The sequence below is a fragment of the Leptinotarsa decemlineata genome, unplaced genomic scaffold (assembly GCF_025532065.1).
Source record: "Leptinotarsa decemlineata unplaced genomic scaffold, Ldec_3_MD MMD2_P_RNA_scaffold_14, whole genome shotgun sequence".
Taxonomy (NCBI): Eukaryota; Metazoa; Arthropoda; class Insecta; order Coleoptera; family Chrysomelidae; genus Leptinotarsa; species Leptinotarsa decemlineata.
In genome coordinates this window covers 12721306-12741587 of record NW_027412528.1, presented here as the reverse complement: position 1 = coordinate 12741587, position 20282 = coordinate 12721306, and the positions used below count along the sequence as shown (strand labels likewise).

The following is a 20282-nucleotide window of genomic DNA, read 5'->3' as shown; positions in this document are numbered from 1 at the left end:
AGAATGGAATTGATGAAAGCTGTTTTTGCGGGTGTTTCACCTAAACTACGAAAAAGTTGCATGTTCATGTCATAATGATGAGATTGGAACCTTTGGTGTGAAAGTTGAATAACTTTTTTCGAGATCAATTGCCCTAACACCAAACTGATATTTTTGCACTCGACGCGCGTTTCGCCAACAAAGTTAGCATCCTCAGGAGAAGAAAATTGATACCTAGTCTAGTCTGGTTAATCCTTATATACTCAAATTTGTTACCTGAGGTTGTATACCTGAAGTCCAATATGGAATTTCTCGGTAATTAACTACCTGCAAGTTCTTAGTAATTATTCTCTTCCTAACAGAAGATTAAAAGGCGGGCTAAACGGGATAGATCCCTTATCGCCATTCATGTGTTCTTACATTTTGCTATTTCTCTCACATGCATCGAGTAGCCTGGTGTCATGCACATGCTTAATCAGTTTCAGATTGTTTTCACCAATTCTGTGGTCCTTGTCTAGAGCATGTTGGGCGACACTGGATTTTTCTATCCTTCCGTATTTCATGTGTGCACAATGCTCCTTGAAGCGGGTTTTAATCGCTCGTCGGCTCTGGCCGATGTATTTGCTGTAGCAATCTTGACAACTGATTTCGTAAATCGCCGACCTTTCTGTGTTTTCCAGTCTATCTTTTGGATTACCAAGAAGCTGTTGCAATTTATAAGAAGTTTTATATGCTCATGTTCATGTCATGTATTTTCAATAATAGCACTTTTGAAAATTGGATTGAAATGATGTAAAGAATTAACTTTATTCGAAATTTAGATGTATGAATAGATGTTTTTTACAGGTGACACATGACATATCTCATTTAACCGTATCGACAGTATTCGAATCAGTCGGAAAAAAAACACCGATTGCTGTACGGTTCTCCCAAGTTGCGGGAAATCTAGGATCTGCAGATACCGTCAGAGATCCAAGAGGTAAGCATGTGACATATTTGGTAAATGAATTGTACTTTCAGAACTAGTTGATGATTGGAGGAATGTGAATGAAAATATGAGTTGTGTTTTGAGAATAAACAGTGCATTTCTTTAATGTCCCCCAATTTTATTTTTTGAAGGAGTCAACACAAAAGATTGTAATTTTGGATAATGAAATTAATGCATGAATACTTTATTTTGAAGTGAAATTGACAGATGAAACTTTCAAGATGGCGACTGGGCGTCATCTGGGAAAAAAAATTAAATGGAAAAGGGGTCCTGTGACACATCTATTCAAAGCTCCCGACAAATGCTTCCCAAGTCTAGAATATAATTTCAATAACTTCAACTACCACAAAATGGCGGAACTTTCAATAATCGCCTGAATATAATAACATTTAACTACATAATATGAGGTAATAAACTTGAGGTCAGTTCAGAAGATGCTCTAAATGGTTGCCTTGAACTTCTTGACATATGAACAGTCCATTCGATATTTGAGGCAAATAGAATAATAATGGTCTAACTCCAATAATTTGAAAATTGGCGCCAGTCATTTAAAGAGTATCAATCTACCTTCATCTGTCATTATATAGAGGTCTAACTCCATACTTCAGTTTCTAGTCAATAGATGGCACTAATCAGAAAATCAATATAACATATAACACCTTAGAGATACACATAAAAAACAACAAATTGATAACATGTCGGGTATCTTCAAGCTAAAATATGGCATAGGTCGAAGTAAACGATATTGTGCACACTTGAAGTTGGCGGAACTCTCAAAGGCCAAAAAACCATAGAAATCGGGAAATGCGGGGATTGTTATCGCCGTCGTGTCAATGTTCAGTTTAGGAACTGATTTGACTGTGGAAATTCAATATTGGTGCAGTTATGATTACTTAAAATGTGGCGTCCTTGGACAAGTACTGATAATAATAACGAGCATGATAACAATGCATACTTTTTCCTGTGTAGTGATTTCAATAGCGATGGTGAACAATGCGAAAAGAGATACCAGTGAATAAGATTCGGATGCATTCCTATAGTGAAACACAGAGAGTATGTTTCAATGTATATAAGAATCTACATCCCAAGTTTGGTTTTGAGGGAAACAAACTATTACAAGCAGTAGTCTAAAACAGACCTTATGAACGCAAGACACGATGTGATACAAGATTACCAAAACCTAATAAAATGATAGAAAAAACAATACACGACTATTACAAAAGCAATGAGATTCCTACAATTGAAATCATAAGGAAAGAATTGAATACATCCGGCCATAACGTGAGCTGCTGTGAAAAAACTCTTCAGAATTGGATAAAGAAACTATGATTTGGATTTAAAATAATAATAATAGTGGAATTGTGTAACACATACTTAGAACAAGTAACTAAATATAGACAAGAACAACGGTAAATTTTCTATTTGGAAGAATCTTGGTATAACACTCGAAACACAGTTACGAAAGGGTAGACTAATGGTTCGAGAATATGTACACCTAACACGCCTGCGAATGAAGGATCGCGACTAATCATTGTGCATTGCGGAGGAAGTAAATGATGGGTTCCGAATTCTTTGAAATTATGTGGAAAAATACTTGAGCTGCAGGCTCAATTAAAAGAAAATCAAATGACAGATACCTCGTATATTCGCAGCAGAGCCATATATATAAATCCAATTATTCTTAATATTGAATTTTCTCGTTACTTTGGTTTTGGTATCACAAATATTCACTATTGAAACTGATTCAAAATTCATGTATATCCTTCATTTCGAATTTACACAACGAAACCCTTTTCGTGAGCCTAAACGAGTTCAATAGGATTAAGTTCGCAATGATAAGGAAGCAGACGCAGAATAATTTTATCTCACTTCTGTGCCATCTTGTCGATTACATGTTCCGAAAAACCAGCTTTGTTTTAACGTATTCCAAAAACACTTTATTGTGAGATTTTCACTAAATTTAGTGAAAATCTCACAATAAAGTGTTTTTGGAATACGTTAGTTATGGATTTTCATCAAGTATCGGCCGATTCCATCATACAGCTTTGTTTTATTATATTTATAATGTTTTTTAATCATACTTTAATTAAATGGTATGTTTTTTGTCAAATGCACTCAACAAAGCACGCCACTTCTGTAAATCATAATATAAAAATTCCCAGAATCGAAGATTTGATTGAATCATGCTTCTTATTCTTGAACTATTTCAGGTTTCGCCCTCAAGTTCTACACAGAAGAAGGTGTGTGGGATCTGGTCGGAAACAATACTCCAATTTTCTTCATACGAGATCCGATACTCTTCCCAATGTTTGTCCATACTCAGAAAAGGAACCCGGTGACCAATATCCGTGATTGGGATATGTTTTGGGACTTCATCAGTCTCAGACCCGAAACTCTCCACCAAGTTATGTTTTTGTTCTCCGACAGAGGTATACCGGACGGACACCGACACCAACATGGGTATGGGTCACACACCTTTTCCCTAATAGGAAAAAACAGGACATTGACATGGGTCAAATTCATTTACAAAACTGATCAAGGTAAGTAATGTGTAGTAGTTAGTTCAATTGAATATTTATGAATTAGACCGGGAGCCCGTGACAGAAATTTTGAGCCAGTTTTTTACCGTCTGCCTTTTTCAGAGGACATATTTACAGCTACAAACAACAGTATTATGCGTTGAACGAATTTTTTTCCATGTTACACATGCTTGAACATCAACTCCAGTTTGAATAAAAAAAAAGCTTCTTGGATCACCATTTTACCGTCTGCCATTCACGCGACCGAAATGCTAGGTTACGCAACCCACAAAAAAATAATTGGAAGACGGTTACATTGTGTTCTGGATAAAGCATGCATTTTTGATTTAATCAAAAAAAAATTTTACTGTCTGCCAAGCACAGCGTAGACTAACAGTAGCATGAAATGAACGAATTTTCACAAGGCAGATGTTTTGCCGGTGTATTAATAATTTATAGGCATTAGTTGATCAACAATTTTTTTACAGTGCCTCTGAACATTTTTTTACCGTATGAAACTTGGTAAAATATAAACTTCGGTATTGAAAATGAAGAGAAAAATTAATAACAGACGAATAGATCGTGTTTATACAACTGAAAAATATTTTTAATTTGTTAAAAAAGTAATAACTTCTACCCACATTTTACCCTCTGCTATTGTTTCCTTGCAATATATATTATTATTAGGTAGACAAATTGTCAATCGGCAGACGAATAGATCGTTTGTAAAACTGAAAAATATTTTTTAATTTGCATAAAAAAAGTAATAACTTGGACCAACGTTTTGCCATCTGCTGTTGTTTCCTTGCAATATATAATTATTAAGTAGACAAACTGTCAATTACCAGAAGAATCGTCCGTTTTTAGACGAGAGTGGGGTAGGGTAAAAATAACTTTTGTCGATTTTAACGGGCAATAAAAAGTTTGAAAAAGCTTTTGCTTCTTTGGTTGCCGAAAACCGAAAAACAGATTTTTAAACGATTTTTTTCAAGTGAGAGTTCGGATATTTGAAAGATATTACGGAGTGATAGATGACATGGAGTCTTTCGAAAAACAAATTACATCGTTTGACGCATCCAATCTACCAACATGTGCCAGAGAGTAACAGCAACAAATTTAAAGAACAGCAGTAGCAGATTACAGCCGGTTCTGTAATTACGTCACTATGTCACACACACACACACACATACACACCCAAAAATCTCATATGAAAAAAAATTCTCAACGATTCCTGCACCAGACCCAGTCACATCGCCTTGATGTTACTAAATAACAACAAAAAAAGCAATTAATACGTCATAGTGGTGGGGGGAGGCCCAGAACCGGCTGTAATCTGCTATTAAAAGCATATAACATTTCGACCAATTATTTTAAGAAAATTCCATCTACATTAGGCCCATTAAATTATGGCTGATGTCACAATGATAATGGACAGTATACATTTAACTGGTTCGAAGAACCTGATACGCCTGAAAATATTCGAGAAAATTATATCAAAATCTGCAGGTACGTCAGCAATCAAGAAATTATGAGAACTCAATGAAATGAAAATCCAGCATGAAAATATCGAAAACACTACCTTACGTAATTAATCGAAATTAAATTAATGCAGTAGCATGAATATGTTCACATATCGTTTAACTAATTTTGCATTTTTTTCACATCCTTTAAACTGTATCACGAAAATTGATTATTAGATTGCTACCCTATTTTTTGTTATAGATCGTACTAAACTTGCTCAGCTCAATGATGAGGAAGTTGCGGATTTGGGAAACGAAAATATTGCTGAAAATCATGATGATGATGATGATGGAAGTTATTTAGTTTTTATGTCGATATTAGAATAAAAATATTGTTTATGTATTTCTAAATCTCGTACATTTATCATTATTTATTTTCACTTCACTAAAACAACTGTTGAAAAAAAATAGTAATAGAAGTTGTGTCGTTTTAAGAGTGTTCTCCACTGAAATTGATGAAAATCTCTTATGGAGTAACACTGAAACTTGTGTCATGAAAAAATTGTCTACCAATCTCGTCTATTACACGGTCTATTCGTCTGCCAATTGACAGTGTGTCTATTTAATAATTATATAGTGCAAGGAAACAATGGCAGACGGTAAAACGTTGGTCAAAATCATTACGTTTTTTTTGAAAATTGAAAATATATCTCAATTGTATAAACACGGTTAATTCGTCTGTAAATTGACAATTAGTCTACTTTATGATCATATCTGAGATAGTGAAGGAATGTATGTTGGCAGTAGCTACGTCACTTGTTGAAGAAAAAAAAGATGTTGTTTCTACGATACAAAGTATTCCATTTTCAGCGAGTAGTGTTGCCATTGAACCATCAGCTTGTGTTAGCGATGGAATTGTGGATTTTGTAATGTTTTGATCAACAGCATTAACTACCAACCGTTGGGATTGGCAAGCAGTTTATTCCTAATCATTTGATTTCATTTACCTTGAGTTTGCAGGGGTTCATCATAGCCTGCCAGGATGGTGTCTTCAACAGCTTAGTCTACCGCAGTCGCGTGATGGGTATAGAGGTTCCTGACACAGGTGCAGGGCCTGCCGCGAGGCGCCCGAGACCTTAATCCACTTGCTATCAGCATGTCCAGCATATGCGGTCTCGGCCTATATCCATCGACATAACGCGGTCCTAAGAGTGCTATATTATCATATACGGCACTCTTACGGTATTGACGAGATACCGGTGTTGCCCTACGCTCCGGAGGATATTGAATCCGCTGTGGGGAACGAATTTATTGGAACTATTCGTTCCCCACCATCAGGCTCATACAAGCTGATAAGCCTGATGTAGTCCTTCTTGACCACCAGAGCAAAACGATATTTGTCGTGGAATTTTCAGCTCCTGGCGAGATGAATATCGTCAGAAGAAAGGAGGAAAAACCGATAAAATATCGAGATTTTCTCTTCGAACTCCACAGACTCTATCCAGATCACTCTGTCGAATTGTTGTTCTGATTCACAACACAACAAAAAAATATTTTTTGAATGTTTCCTACACTAAATTAGTCAATTTCTACTAATTTTGGGGTGATAAAAACGAAAATAACAATGAAAAATTTTTATTAGCTCTGGTTTTTGAGATACACAGTACTTAATCTTAAAGAGTAGTTATACTATACGTGAAAAGTGAAAGTACATAAAACAATATTGTTGTGTTTCTTTTAGAATATTTTAAGTACAAAATTAATAAAAAAAACATTATTCTTAGTGTTTTGACAAATAAAAGAAGTTTGTACCACCAAATTTCAATTAAGTCCATCCGATTCATTGTAAGATCGCTGTCGTTTAGCTTGTCTTTTATAAAACACTTCTGGAGCATCCCTACACACAGACCAGCAGTAGTCTGCAAGCATTGCTTCATTCCAACGGCCCTGATATCTCTGTTCCATTAAGGCAATGTCTTGATGGAATCTTTCTCCATGTTCGTCACTCACAGCTCCACAGTTTTGTGGGAAGAAATTAAGATGAGAGTGAAGAAAATTAATTTTTAAGGACATGTTGCATCCAAGTTGGTGGTAAGCTTGAAGAAGCTCTTTAACCAATGCTGTGAAGTTATCATCTCTTTTGTTACCTAAAAACCCATGTACAACCCCCTTAAAGGCTTCCCAGGCTCTTTTTTCATTTCCTGTTAAAATCATGTCAAAAGCAGGATCATTTACGATTTCACGGATTTGAGGCCCAATAAAGATGCCTTCCTTGACTTTAGCATCACTCAACCTGGGAAACTTTGCTCTCAAGTACTTAAAAGCTTGTCCTTCCTGGTCCATGGCCTTCACAAAGTTTTTCATTAGTCCCAACTTAATATGTAATGGGGGAAAGAGAACATCCTTAGGATCTACAAGAGGCTCGTAAACTACATTTTTCTCATTAGGGTTTAGGTCTCGTGTAGGCCAGTTCATTTTTTTATAGTGAGATTTTCTATCCCGACTGTCCCACAGACACAAAAAACAACAGTACTTGGTGAACCCTAATTGCATTCCTAGGAGTATAGCAATGACTTTCAGATCACCACAGATGTGCCACTTTTGTTGTTCATATTTGATTGATTGGAGAAGTGTTTTCATATTTATATACGTTTCCTTCATGTGAACTGCATGACCTATAGGAATAGAGGGTAGCTGATTTCCATTATGCAGAAGTACAGCTTTTAAGCTTAGTCTCCATTCAGATGGAGTGTGATCCAAATTCAAGCAGTCCATCAAACCATTAACATCAGAACAAACTACGAGGTTTTCTTTTTTCTCAAAAAAAGGAAGCAAATCTTTTTGACGCTGTCTGTACTGAGATATTTTCACATCATGTTTTAGAAGATTCCACTGTTGTAGTCTTGACCCTAACAGGTCAGCCTTTTCCTTAGACAAGCGAAGATCTCTTATAAGGTCACTCAACTCTGCCTGACTAATTCTGTGCGGATCACTAGACCTATCGCTTACTTCAAAATCAGGGTCATAGGATGTAGAAGGATGGGTTGCTCCTTCTAAACAGTCTTCATCACCTTTCTCTATAATTTCATAGTTTTGGGGTGGAGAAGGGACTGGCAAATTGTCTGAGTGTGGTACAGGCCGAAGAGCAGATGGGAGATTAGGGTATTTAACCGTTCCTCTTTTTTTTCATAGATAAACCTTGCTTAATGGGAGGAGTTAAGCAGAAATAACAGTCGTCTGTATGATTGGTAGGCTCACGCCAAACCATAGGTACTGCAAAAGCCATTGCCCGGTTTTTATTTTTCAGCCACTCTCGCAATATGACGGAACAAGAATTACAACATATATGAGGAGCCCATGATTTATCTTGGTCCCCAACTTTCACACCAAAATAATGTTCATAGGCTGTCTTAACGATAGGTGTCATTTTACGTTTCTGAGCCTTAAATGTTATTTCACCACATATATAGCAAAAGCTATCGACAGAATTCACACACTTTCGAGGCATTTCAGATCAGCACTTAAATTAATTCAAAAATCAATTTCACACGATAATTTCAATAGCAACCACGTGCGTACAATTGACAAACTCACATAGGTTATGTTTACTACTCAAGAACAGCTGATGAGAGGGGTGTTATGTAAACAAACATGTGTACCAACTGTTGGTGATGAAATATTTCATTTGTTGAAAACTCAATATACATATATATAATATAATGATACTATATCTTGAAAACAAGAGCTAATATATAATTTTTATGGTCACTTTCGGTTTTAACACGTGGAAATACATTAAAATCATCTAATTTCAACCCCGAAACAAAAACTTTGTTGTGTTGTGATTGGAGCCCTTGGTGGAATGATGTCCTCTCTACTCTCGAATCTTAAAATCATACCGGCTTGCCGCACTGAGGCGGAAATCTTAGCCGCACAGATGCAGAAGGCAGTCATTCTTGGCTCACTGCGCTTGCTCAGGGCACATGATTCTCGGACCTAATGATCACTTACCCCACGGTGTGGGGAGTGGTCATTGGTTGATAATGCTGGCGAGCCTTCCCGAATGTATCGGGGTTTCGGGGGATACGGCCTGACCAGCGCATACAACGGTGAAAAAAAAATTATTTGCATTCAATTACATGATTCAATATAAACATAAAAATATTTCAGAAAGGATGGCAAAACAAAAAAAAAGTAATATATACACATACATCATACATATATACATATAAAAAATAATAAGAACAGGAATGCAAAATGGAGTTGAAAACAATTTGAAAAAGTTCTAGTTCAGCCCCCGCTTGAAAGTATAATATAATAAGTATAATTGTTCGCATGGAAATAATTTTTATCCTCATTTTAAAAATGTTGAAGTATAAATAAATATCATCTGTGTAAACATTGGGTTATTCAATCTTGCCCAAGAGATATGACCCCTATGACGTAAATTAAGGTTATGAATATCTGTCCTATATTTCATTTTATTGAAAATGCGGATCTTGACTTGTGAGATATTGGATCATATTTGCGAATATGATTCAATATCCAATCTGAGACATGATTTCTGAATTTTTTCTATACGATTAATATCGTTATGATCTAAGCATGGTCCATACAGAACATCACAAAAGTTAAAGTGACTCAGGACAAGTGTATCACTTAACGTTTTTTAAGTGATTGTAAAAAAACATGTCTATGAGGGTAAATAATTTTGAATGAACAATAAGCCCTTTGAAGATCGAAGTTCTGTATTTAAGTGTAAACCTAAATTCCTTGCATCACTTGTAAATAGTAACTCTTCATTTTGAATTTTAATTGTCATAATGGTTTCAATGTGATATTTGTTTTTTCCAAATGTCATTACTTCAGACTTGAGTGCGTTGATTTTCAACTTATGCGCATGTGATACTTCTACTAATCGGTTTATATCTTCAGATATAAGTTTTTGAGCATCAAACCAATCTTCTGGAGCAAATAAGTGATACAGCTGTGTAACATCAGCGTAAAAGTGGACTTAACAAGTTGTAATGTTTGAAATGAAACTACTTGTGTATATACTAAATAGTACGGGGCCAAGTAAAGACCCTTGTGGAGCCCCACAAGTGACCTTTTCTCTTGATGACTGACCCACAGCTGTCTCCAGTGTCTGAAAAACCCATAAAGTGTAAAATAGAGAGTGAAATATCGTGGTTGATCGTATCAAATGCTTTTGAATAATCTAAGAGAATAAGAACAGTTGTTTTTCCTGCATCTGTCTCTCTAATAATATCATCAACAATGTTGAGTAAGGCTGTAGCACAGCTGCGTCCCGGTCTAAACCCTGATTTTTCAGAAGGCAATATAGTATATTTTTCAAGATGATGTTTTATCGGAAAGTTCAAAATTTTTTCAATTACCTTCGACAGACATGGTAGTATACTAACCGGGCGGAGGTCATTGTAACTCAATACATCACTTTTCTTAGGCAATGCAATTATCCGTGACACTTTCCAGACATCAGGAAAAATACCTTCCAGTAAACAAGAATTGACAATATTTGTTAATACTGGTAGGATTGTTTGGCAGCAAAGTAATATCATTTCTAAGTTTATTAAGTCAGGAGTAGCTAGTGATTTCAATGAAAGAGTTTCCCAAAATTAGATTTTTTGTTTTGAATATACCTATTGAGCATATTTTGTTCAGGTTCAGACTTATCCGATGATGAAAATCAAAATCAAAAAATCTTTATTTCCGTAGACCTAGGGAAGGCATGGAAAAAGTCACATTACTCAGTACAATTACAATGAGGTCACAATCATAAAACAACATAATTATAAGATATACTATATAACATTTAGACCATAAAAGGGATACACAAATTAAAATTTAAAATTCCAAATCAGACTGAAAAAATTCATTAAGCGAATGAAATACCTTTTCACATAATAGTTTCCGAACTTTTTATTTAAAGAGCTTTACACTAGTTATGTTTTTAATGGATATTGGGAGCTTGTTGTACAGTTTTATTGACATGATATGAGGTCCAGTAGTGACCTTGGCTAACTTATGACTAGGAATTAAAATGTTATAGTTTTTTCTCAGGGTGAAGCCCGAAAGAAGACATGTATCATCTCTGTTTTGAAACTTGGAGCAATTAGATTTAACGTAGATTACGCAATTAATAATATACATGCAAGTAACAGTTAATATATTCAACTTTGCAAAAAGTGGTTTACAGGAATCGAGTGGTTTTTTAAAACAAATTGTTCTATAGTCTATTTCAAAAGAGTGTAGAGTAATAAATCATGAAGTGTCATAAAATTTGCCTGAATTTCGTTGTCGTCCATGGGCGTAGGCAAATCTTAGGATTATTAAACTTAATAATTAAAGTAAATTAAAAATTACAGACATAGATAATAATAAAAGGCCATTTTTGGGAAGTAATTTGGTCTAAAACTAAGTACCTACATGTATTTAGGTAAGTAAAATTTCTTAAAAAAAGATTAAGATTAATTTTAGTGGTTCTTGTAAACTTATTTAATATGCAATTTGGGTTCATATACTTGAGCATGATTTCTCAAAAAAGGGTTAACACTTAGTTCCGAGGTGCCATGTCATTATAATAATCCCTTTTTGACCCTGCCCACCAATCATGCAATACCTATTAAACCCAGGTAATTAAGAAAAAGGGTTTAAATATATTGTAATGGTGTCTTAAACATTCGAGTTATAATAGTAATTGTTACTACACCAATTAAACGTACAGTGATATTGTGATATAGAAATAGTGAAAAAGTTATAAAATGGGGACATTTACTCCAAAGAAAAGAAGTGTAAAAAATTCTCCGCTATCTGTTTGCGAAAAAGTTATAATTTTAAATGTATATGATTGCATAAAACACGATCACCCTAGTTTGTCTGTGCAAGAAAGTGTTGAGCGATGTGCCCGAATGACTGGAATTGGACAGTCCACGATTTTTAAATTATTGCGAGAAAGAAAGATATCAGGCCAGGTAAGTCCATGCAAGAGAAAATCAGGAAGACCAATAAAAATCTTAGATGAAGACACCAAATGTGACATTCGAAGAAAAGTTCATTCGTTTTATTTTAAAAAGGAAATACCCACTCTTGAAAAAATATTTATCGAGATAAGCCAAGATAACGATATTCCTTTGATATCCAGAAAACTTTTATGGAAAACTTTAAAAAGTATGAATTTTGCCTGGGAAAAGCACAATCGAAAGGCACTATTACTGGAAAGTGATGTTTGCTGGAGACGAAAATATTTGACAACTATAAAGCAGTACCGCAGAGAGCAAAAGAAAATTTTTTATCTTGATGAGACGTGGATAAACGAAGGTTATATAGTCAAAAAAATGTGGCAAGATAAAAATATAACAAGTTCTCGCCAAGCTTTCATAGAAGCTTTCATAGAAGCTTTCGACGGGTATTAAAGTGCCTTCGGGAAAAGGGAAGAGGCTTATAATTGCTCACATTGGAAGCGAAGACGGATTTTTAAAAGAAGGTTTGTTAAGCTTTGAGTCGTGCCGGACGGGAGATTATCATGAGGACATGAATTCGGATGTCTTCGAAGACTACTTCGGGGAAATGTTAAAATTTCTTTCAGCTGATTCGGTCGTGGTTATGGATAATGCAAGCTACCATTCAAGGCGCTTAGAGAAGGTACCAACTTCAGCTTGGAGAAAGCAAGAAATTATTAACTGGCTGTCAAATAAAGGTATTCAGTTTGAGACGAATTCAGTAAAGAAGGAACTACTAGCCATAGTAAAACAACATAAATCTCGCTTCATGAAATATGCCGTAGAAGATGTAGCAGAAAAGTATAAAGTAACTGTGCTGCGCCTACCGCCATATCATTGCGAATTGAATCCTATAGAACTTATATGGGCACAAGTTAAAGGATATGTTGCAAGGCACAATACCACATTTAAAATGAAAGATGTCAAGGTATTGTTTGATCAAGCCATTATGGAAATCACATCAGAAAACTGGCAAAAAGCAATCCAGCATGTTTTAAAAGAGGAAGATAAAATGTGGGAACTGGACAACTTGGTCGATCAGGTGGTTGACCCTATAATTATAACATCAGGGGATGATGACAGTTCTTCGGATGAAGACTATACTGATGTAGAATAATTTAATTGAATTGTAAATATACTGTAGCGGGATAAGCAATCTGGACAGAGACCAGTGTATCAGTGACAGTGACATTTTTGCTTAGGTTAGGGTTTAGAATTAAGGGTAGTCTGAATAATTATTTTCTCGGAAGGTTCTCGAAAATTGTACCTAGTAATCTCTAGAACATTCAATTAGGGTATAAATAGAGTGTTGTTAAACGTTAAGGGAAGTTCACAGTTTTAGTATTGTTCAAGTGTCAAATTGTAATAACGTATCCAGTAAAGTTCTTGTCGTTTTTGTGAATAAATTGATTTAAAGTCCCCACAAGTGTTTCAATATGTAAAGTTCGTTCGTGTGTGTTTGTGAGTATTTCCCGATTTCGGTTCATATATATTTTATTGTTACATTTTATATTTTTTTAATAACACTGTTCTGCTGTATTAAATTTTTATTTCCTTTAATATAATTTTTATGAATGCATATTCTTTTGGCAATTATCCCACTAGCGCGCCTCTGGCTCAGTATTTATCCGTCGATAACAATGGACAAATCCCTTAAAACAGGGTGATACCTACCTGCTCTTTATGAAACGACATAATTTTGCAATGCGGACTAGGGAAGTGACAGAATTTATTGACGGATCACCCTGTAGCGCTTTTGAATACTTAATGAGATTTTATTACTCTACACTCTTTTGAAATAGACTATAATAATCTTTTTCTGGAAAATTTATAAGTCACTGATTCTATTGCAGTTGCCAAAACAAATAATACAGTAATTAAGGGCAGAGTAAACATATGCATAATAGTAACTTTTAAGAATTTTAATAGACACACAATTACGCAGATTCCATATAACGAAACAGTGTGTCGCTAATTTCTTCAGTATGAAATCAACATCATGATTCCAATTGAGTTGGGAATCAATAAAAACTCCTAAAAATTTTTTATAGTTTACCTGTTCAATACTTTTAATCTCAGACCTAACCAATACACTACAATCAGTTTCCTGAATTGTAAAGAGAATGGTGTTGGTTTTAAGATTATTTAGAATCAAGCCATTTTTAGAACAATAATTTTGCATGTTGGATACAGCATCATTTGCTCTTACTGACAATGTTTCACAATGCGAACCACTGACAGTAAAAGATGTGTCATCAGTGTCATGTTTAAAGTGCTGATTTATTCTATTAGGGTTCTCAAGACATTCTGGTATAGATACAGTTAGTTGTTTGCTGGGTATATTCAAATTTTGTAATTTTTTCCATAGAATCTTACTACTTGCACTGAATTCTGAATAATCTCTCGTTTACAGTAGATGTTTACAGCTGATTCTCGGCCCCCCCACCACTATGACGTATTAATTGCTTATTTTTGTTGGTTTAGTGAAATCAAGGTGATGTGATCTTGAAGTGTCTGGTGCATGAACCATTCAGAATTTTTTCGAGATTTTCTGTGTGTGTGACGTAATGACGTAATTGCATTTGGTTGTTGGGGCATATTTCAAAGATCATCCAAGTAATGAATGTTCCATCGGTGACAGTCCACCAAGCGGTGTGACGTCACAGCAGACAAGGTACAGGGTTTATCATGTGCATGTCTGTATACAAACATACGTCTGCATACTTCAAAGATCCTCCAAGTAATGAATGTTCCATCGGTGTGAGCCCACCAAGTTAGTGGTGAGACAGCTGCAACCGTTCAGCAGTAAAAGAGCGAGCTATATTTACACGATTTCTGAGTTGTTTGTAATAGTTCCAATGACCTTCGTCCTACAACTGTAGGACGAAGGTATTAACGGTAAGCTTTTTCCCACAGTTCAATCATTTTTTTTATAACATCTGCAATCTAAGGAGGTTTTTGGTATATACCTATTTATGTATGAACATTTCTTGAATAAATTGTTCCTTGAATAAACTATAGTAGTTTCTTGGGAATAAATAATTATTTATATTACTATATTTAATTTAGAGGCAGTTGCAATTTCTGCTGGATTCAGTGCAATTTATTGAGTTTTTTTCGATGCAGAAATAAAATATTTGGTAATTAACAAAACCCATAGCAACCTCCTAATAACCCACAGTCTACTCGCGACTGCATTGCTTCTGGACTAGACTCTTTCACACGACGATAAAGCATTCTTTCACGTTGGAAGGTAAGACCTCGTTAATCCTTAGCTCGCACAAGTTTTGGTTTCTGAGTTTGTAGGGGTGCAACAGCTGGTTAACGGAAAAAACAGAAACAGATTTCAGAACTTTCTCAACGGCATATTGTTAGACAGGTAGATGCACAACTTTGCCTCAATTTAACCATCTTCGTATCTCTCAAAGTTTCCGAGATCCCAATGTTGAGGGTCGTATTTGAAACACCCTGTATAGAGAGGCAATAGAAATTCAAAGAAACCCCATGATTTCAATAAAAAAAGACTGGTCAATGACCACTAATAAAATCTGGCTCCCTGTTCCTTATTGTACAGAAACAAGGTCAGGTAATCCAATTAAGAGAAATCAAGCCAATAACGGGAACAACAACCCGAGCACCAACTCGCACAGTTCGACCGCAGTAGTAGACGAAACGTTCGACATAAAACCTGCAGGCAACGGCCATGAAACACGGAAAATAGCTTTGACCCAAAATTTTTGTATATATTTCAGGCTTGCTCCTATATTCTATTAGTATTCCTATTCGAACCAATATGTTTTTAAAATTTTTTAACACTGTCATGCATGTTTTTTGATTGTTATTTATTAACCTAAAATGAAAAATAAATATAGTTTGAAAAACTAAAAAACACGCTTTTAAAGAACATCGAACTAGAAAGTTTAAAATAATTTTTTAAATAAGCCTAAAACAATAGCGAATGAAAAATACTAGTATTATTGTGACAAAAGCGACGGGTGCTTGATATACAAAAGGTATGGCACAAAGCGCCCACGCTTTTTTACACGCTTCATATTAGCTTTACCTGTATGTATGTATGTATGTTTGTTTGTAACTCTCAAGCTCGGGATCTGTATCGACAGAATTATCGGCATTATTGCTTGATCTATTTGCGGGCAGATGGCGCTATACGTAACCTCCTCGATAGGTTGTTGAAAAGAAAATCAACATAAAAAACACATTTTAAGAATTATAAGTGTTGACGAAATTTTGTTCTACAGATGAAATATTTAAATATTTACAATTACCCGTGATTCAGTACAGAGAAAAGTTTTGAACCAAACGGAAGATACATGGTAAAATCTAATTTGATTATTTGAAAGCAAACCAGAATATGGATTTCAACAATGAAAACTTCATTGTAAGTTGTACACCTAAAAAGTTCAGTTACTCAAATATTTCAAAAAATCGAAAAATTAGAATTAAGGTGCTTGACATACATGTCAAATCAAAAGATTGATTTGAAAAATAAAATTATTCACTGAAAAAATATTTTTAGTCCATTAATATTTTGAATGAAACTTCAAATCAAAACATCAAGACTGAATTGTTTTTTGAAATTATTACTGCAAATTTTATCTTTACTTCGAAACAAATTTCACAACTGTCCGCCCTCTGTTGGAGACTTACTGCATCTCAGTATTACTATAGAATCTGAGACCTCAAACTTTATTATGTTGTTTGAGAGGAATTTTACATTCGTGCGCCGTCTGTTGAAGATTTATAATACTAGTGACTAGAACTTGAAAAAAAATATTTTTGACAATAAATCGGACTAAAAAGTGAAAAATACATATAGTTTAAAAAATACTAAAAAACACGCTTTTGGAGAACATCGAACTAAACAGTTGAAAATATTTTTTTAAATAAGCTTAAAACAAAAAAAAAAGAAAAATACTGGTATTATTGTGAAAAAGGCGTGGGCGCTTTGTGCCATATTTTTATATATCGAGCGCACGTGGCTTTTTTCACGATAATACTAGTATTTTTCGTTTGCTTATTTAAAAAAATATTTTTAATTTTTCAGTTCGATGTTCTTCAAAAGCATGTTTTTTAGTTATTTTATACTATATTTATTCACAACAATACAAATATTTTCGTTCGTTATTGTTTTAAGCTTAGGGGCCATCCATAAAGTACGTCACACGAATTTTAGGACTTTTGAACCCCTCCCCCCGTCCTTGTCACAGGTTGTCACATTTTTATAACCCCCCCCTCCTGATGTGACGTCACACATTTTTTGAATTTATGTATGTATTTAAAAATAATCGAGAGAAAACAGCTATTTTCATTTTTTACTTATTTTTATTAAATAATAATCTAATAAAATCAATATAAAGTCCAACATTTCATAAAACCGAAAAAACAAACGACTAGTTAGAAAATAATAAACGTTTATATCAAATTCAAAATTCTCGTGAATTTGAGAATCTCACTTGTATTACAACGCCGCTCTAGAAGTTAAATGACGTTGCATGAGAGATTATCTCATAGCAAGAATGCTAACTTATTAATAAATATATATCAAGTTCGTAAATTTTTAAAATTTTCAATTCACATCCAAACTTTGCGTTTTAGTATTTTAAATTTTAACATGTGACGTCACAAAACTATTGACCCCCCATACCCCTTGTCACACGATGTCACACTTCGGTGATACCCTCCCTCCCCATTAACGTGTGACGTACTTTATGGATGGCCCCTTATTTATAAAAATATTTTCAACTTTTCAGTTCGATGTTCTTCAAAAGCGTGTTTTTTAGTTATTTTATACTACATTTATTCACAATAATACAAATATTTTCGTTCGTTATTGTTTTAAGCTTATTTATAAAATTATTTTCAACTTTTCAGTTCGATGTTTTTCAAAAGCGTGTTTTTTAGTTATTTTATACTATATTTATTCACAATAATACAAATATTTTCGTTCGTTATTGTTTTAAGCTTATTTATAAAATTATTTTCAACTTTTCAGTTCGATGTTTTTCAAAAGCGTGTTTTTTAGTTATTTTATACTATATTTATTCACAATAATACAAATATTTTCGTTCGTTATTGTTTTAAGCTTATTTATAAAATTATTTTCAACTTTTCAGTTCGATGTTCTTCAAAAGCGTGTTTTTTAGTTATTTTATACTACATTTATTCACAATAATACAAATATTTTCGTTCGTTATTGTTTTAAGCTTATTTATAAAATTATTTTCAACTTTTCAGTTCGATGTTTTTCAAAAGCGTGTTTTTTAGTTATTTTATACTATATTTATTCACAATAATACAAATATTTTCGTTCGTTATTGTTTTAAGCTTATTTATAAAAATATTTTCAACTTTTCAGTTCGATGTTCTTCAAAAGCGTGTTTTTTAGTTATTTTATACTACTTTTATTCACAATAATACAAATATTTTCGTTCGTTATTGTTTTTACTTCAGACATTTGTTTTTCCAGGAATAAAAAACCTAGACCCAGAAAAAGCCGAAATACTAGCAGGAAAGGATCCTGATTATGCATTGCGAGATCTCTATAACGCTATAGAAGAAGGCAAGAAAACGGGAAAATATCCATCATGGACATTTTATATTCAAACTATGACTCCCGAGCAAGCTAAAGCCCAGGACTTCAATCCATTTGACATAACAAAAGTTTGGCCACATGTGAAATTTCCACTTATACCAGTCGGGAAAATTATCCTCAATAAAAATCCATCCAACTATTTTGCTGACGTGGAACAAATTGGTTTTAATCCAAGTAACCTCACCCCCGGTATAGGGGCGTCTCCTGACAGACTACTGCAAGGTAGACTACACGCATATCAGGATGCACATATATATCGTTTGGGAGTTAACTTCGAACAGTTACCAGTTAACAATTCACTAGCTGAAGTAAGTTACCAAATTCGAGACAACCAATATGAAATTATCTATTAATAACTAATGGATTCATAGCTGTAGTTCGTATCCTGAAATAACTTTTATAGTCTAGTTCACATGTACTTTTTTTTGTAACATTTTTCAGCCCTGTCCAAAAATTACGACCAAGGTGTCATTCGATTCGTATTTTTGCCTAGAAAGTTTAAGGAAAGGTCCGAAAACGCGCCGATAAAAATTACAAAAGTAATAAACAATTGAGTGGAAAAAAATGGGTTTTTTCTTAATATCTCGGAAAATTTTCAAAATTTTGGAAATTTGAAAAAAGATTTGAAAAGATCAATGAATTTGCGTAAAAAAAAGTCCCGACTCCCCAAACTGTATCTTGAGCCCTGAAAATAGAGCCAAAAGCGGGTAGTCTGGCTTCCGCGCGGCTTTCGTCACTCTGACATAAAAACAAAAAAAATTATTTAAACATATTAAATGTAAATATTTAGGAATGAAAAAATTCATGTAATCTTGGGATACATCAATAAACAATAATCCGCAAAAAAATGTTATCCTAATTTTAACGTTAATTATAAATTTGTTAATTAATAACTTTTTCTGAATTGAGAGTTAATATAAATATCCCTATAATTATTAAACTAAAACCCAGGCATTTTTTTCCTTTGGTGAAGGTATCATTAATAGGCAAAAAATAGATTACCGTTGCCAAGATAACAAAATTGTTATTTTCTATTTTTTTATTGACAATTGAAAATTATAATTTTATAAAAAATACATTACAATTTTTTTTTGATTTTTTATTGTTTCAATGTCTCATGGCTAAAAACTAATTGATAATTTTTTTTTAATTTTTTTCAGCTATTGTTAATTTATTTAAAACAAAGACATTGTTTATAAGCAATTCGAAACTTTTTTCCATTATGTTAATTGAAAAAATCATGATTTTCAGAAAAAACATGGTTTCTTAAAAAATTTTTTTTGTTGTTAAAAAATGCGTTTGTTAATTAACAATCGTTTTTTGCAACTAAATATTAAAATTAACGAACCGTTTTTTTAATCATAAATTCTATTGTTCTTTGAGGTTTTGGAAAAACTTTTTTTTATTCTTTTTTTAATTGTTTATTTGAAAAAAACTGTTATGAACAAATAATTTTTTTTAAATTTTTTCAATACTTTGTTCTATAATAAAAGTAACTATGTGTTTTTTTCAATTTATTCTATTTTTTATAAAACTTTTAATATTGTGATACCTTGATACTTCGCTTTTATAATTACAATAACTTTCAAACTATTGCAGTTATGATAAATATGCTTCAAGCCTTTTTTGTTCATTATGAATTTATTAACAATTTAAGCCTTTTACTAAAGTTGTAGTCCTATTATTTATTTAATTATTGATCGT

General features: G+C 33.6%; 2 protein-coding genes across 2 annotated transcripts in view; one reads left to right on the top strand and one right to left on the bottom strand.

The window, feature by feature from the left end:
- The window catches only part of LOC111513207 (mannosyl-oligosaccharide alpha-1,2-mannosidase IA), a 302260-nt gene that overhangs the window by 163332 nt on the left and 118646 nt on the right, over positions 1-20282 (bottom strand). The gene's annotated exons all lie outside the window — the stretch shown is intronic.
- LOC111511045 (catalase) overlaps positions 1-20282 on the top strand; it is a 45241-nt gene that overhangs the window by 22455 nt on the left and 2504 nt on the right. Inside the window, exons 3-5 of the mRNA XM_074179472.1 lie at positions 826-958; positions 3178-3507; positions 18453-18886. Of these exons, the coding sequence (XP_074035573.1) occupies positions 826-958; positions 3178-3507; positions 18453-18886 (897 nt within the window). The remainder of the gene's footprint in view (positions 1-825; positions 959-3177; positions 3508-18452; positions 18887-20282) is intronic.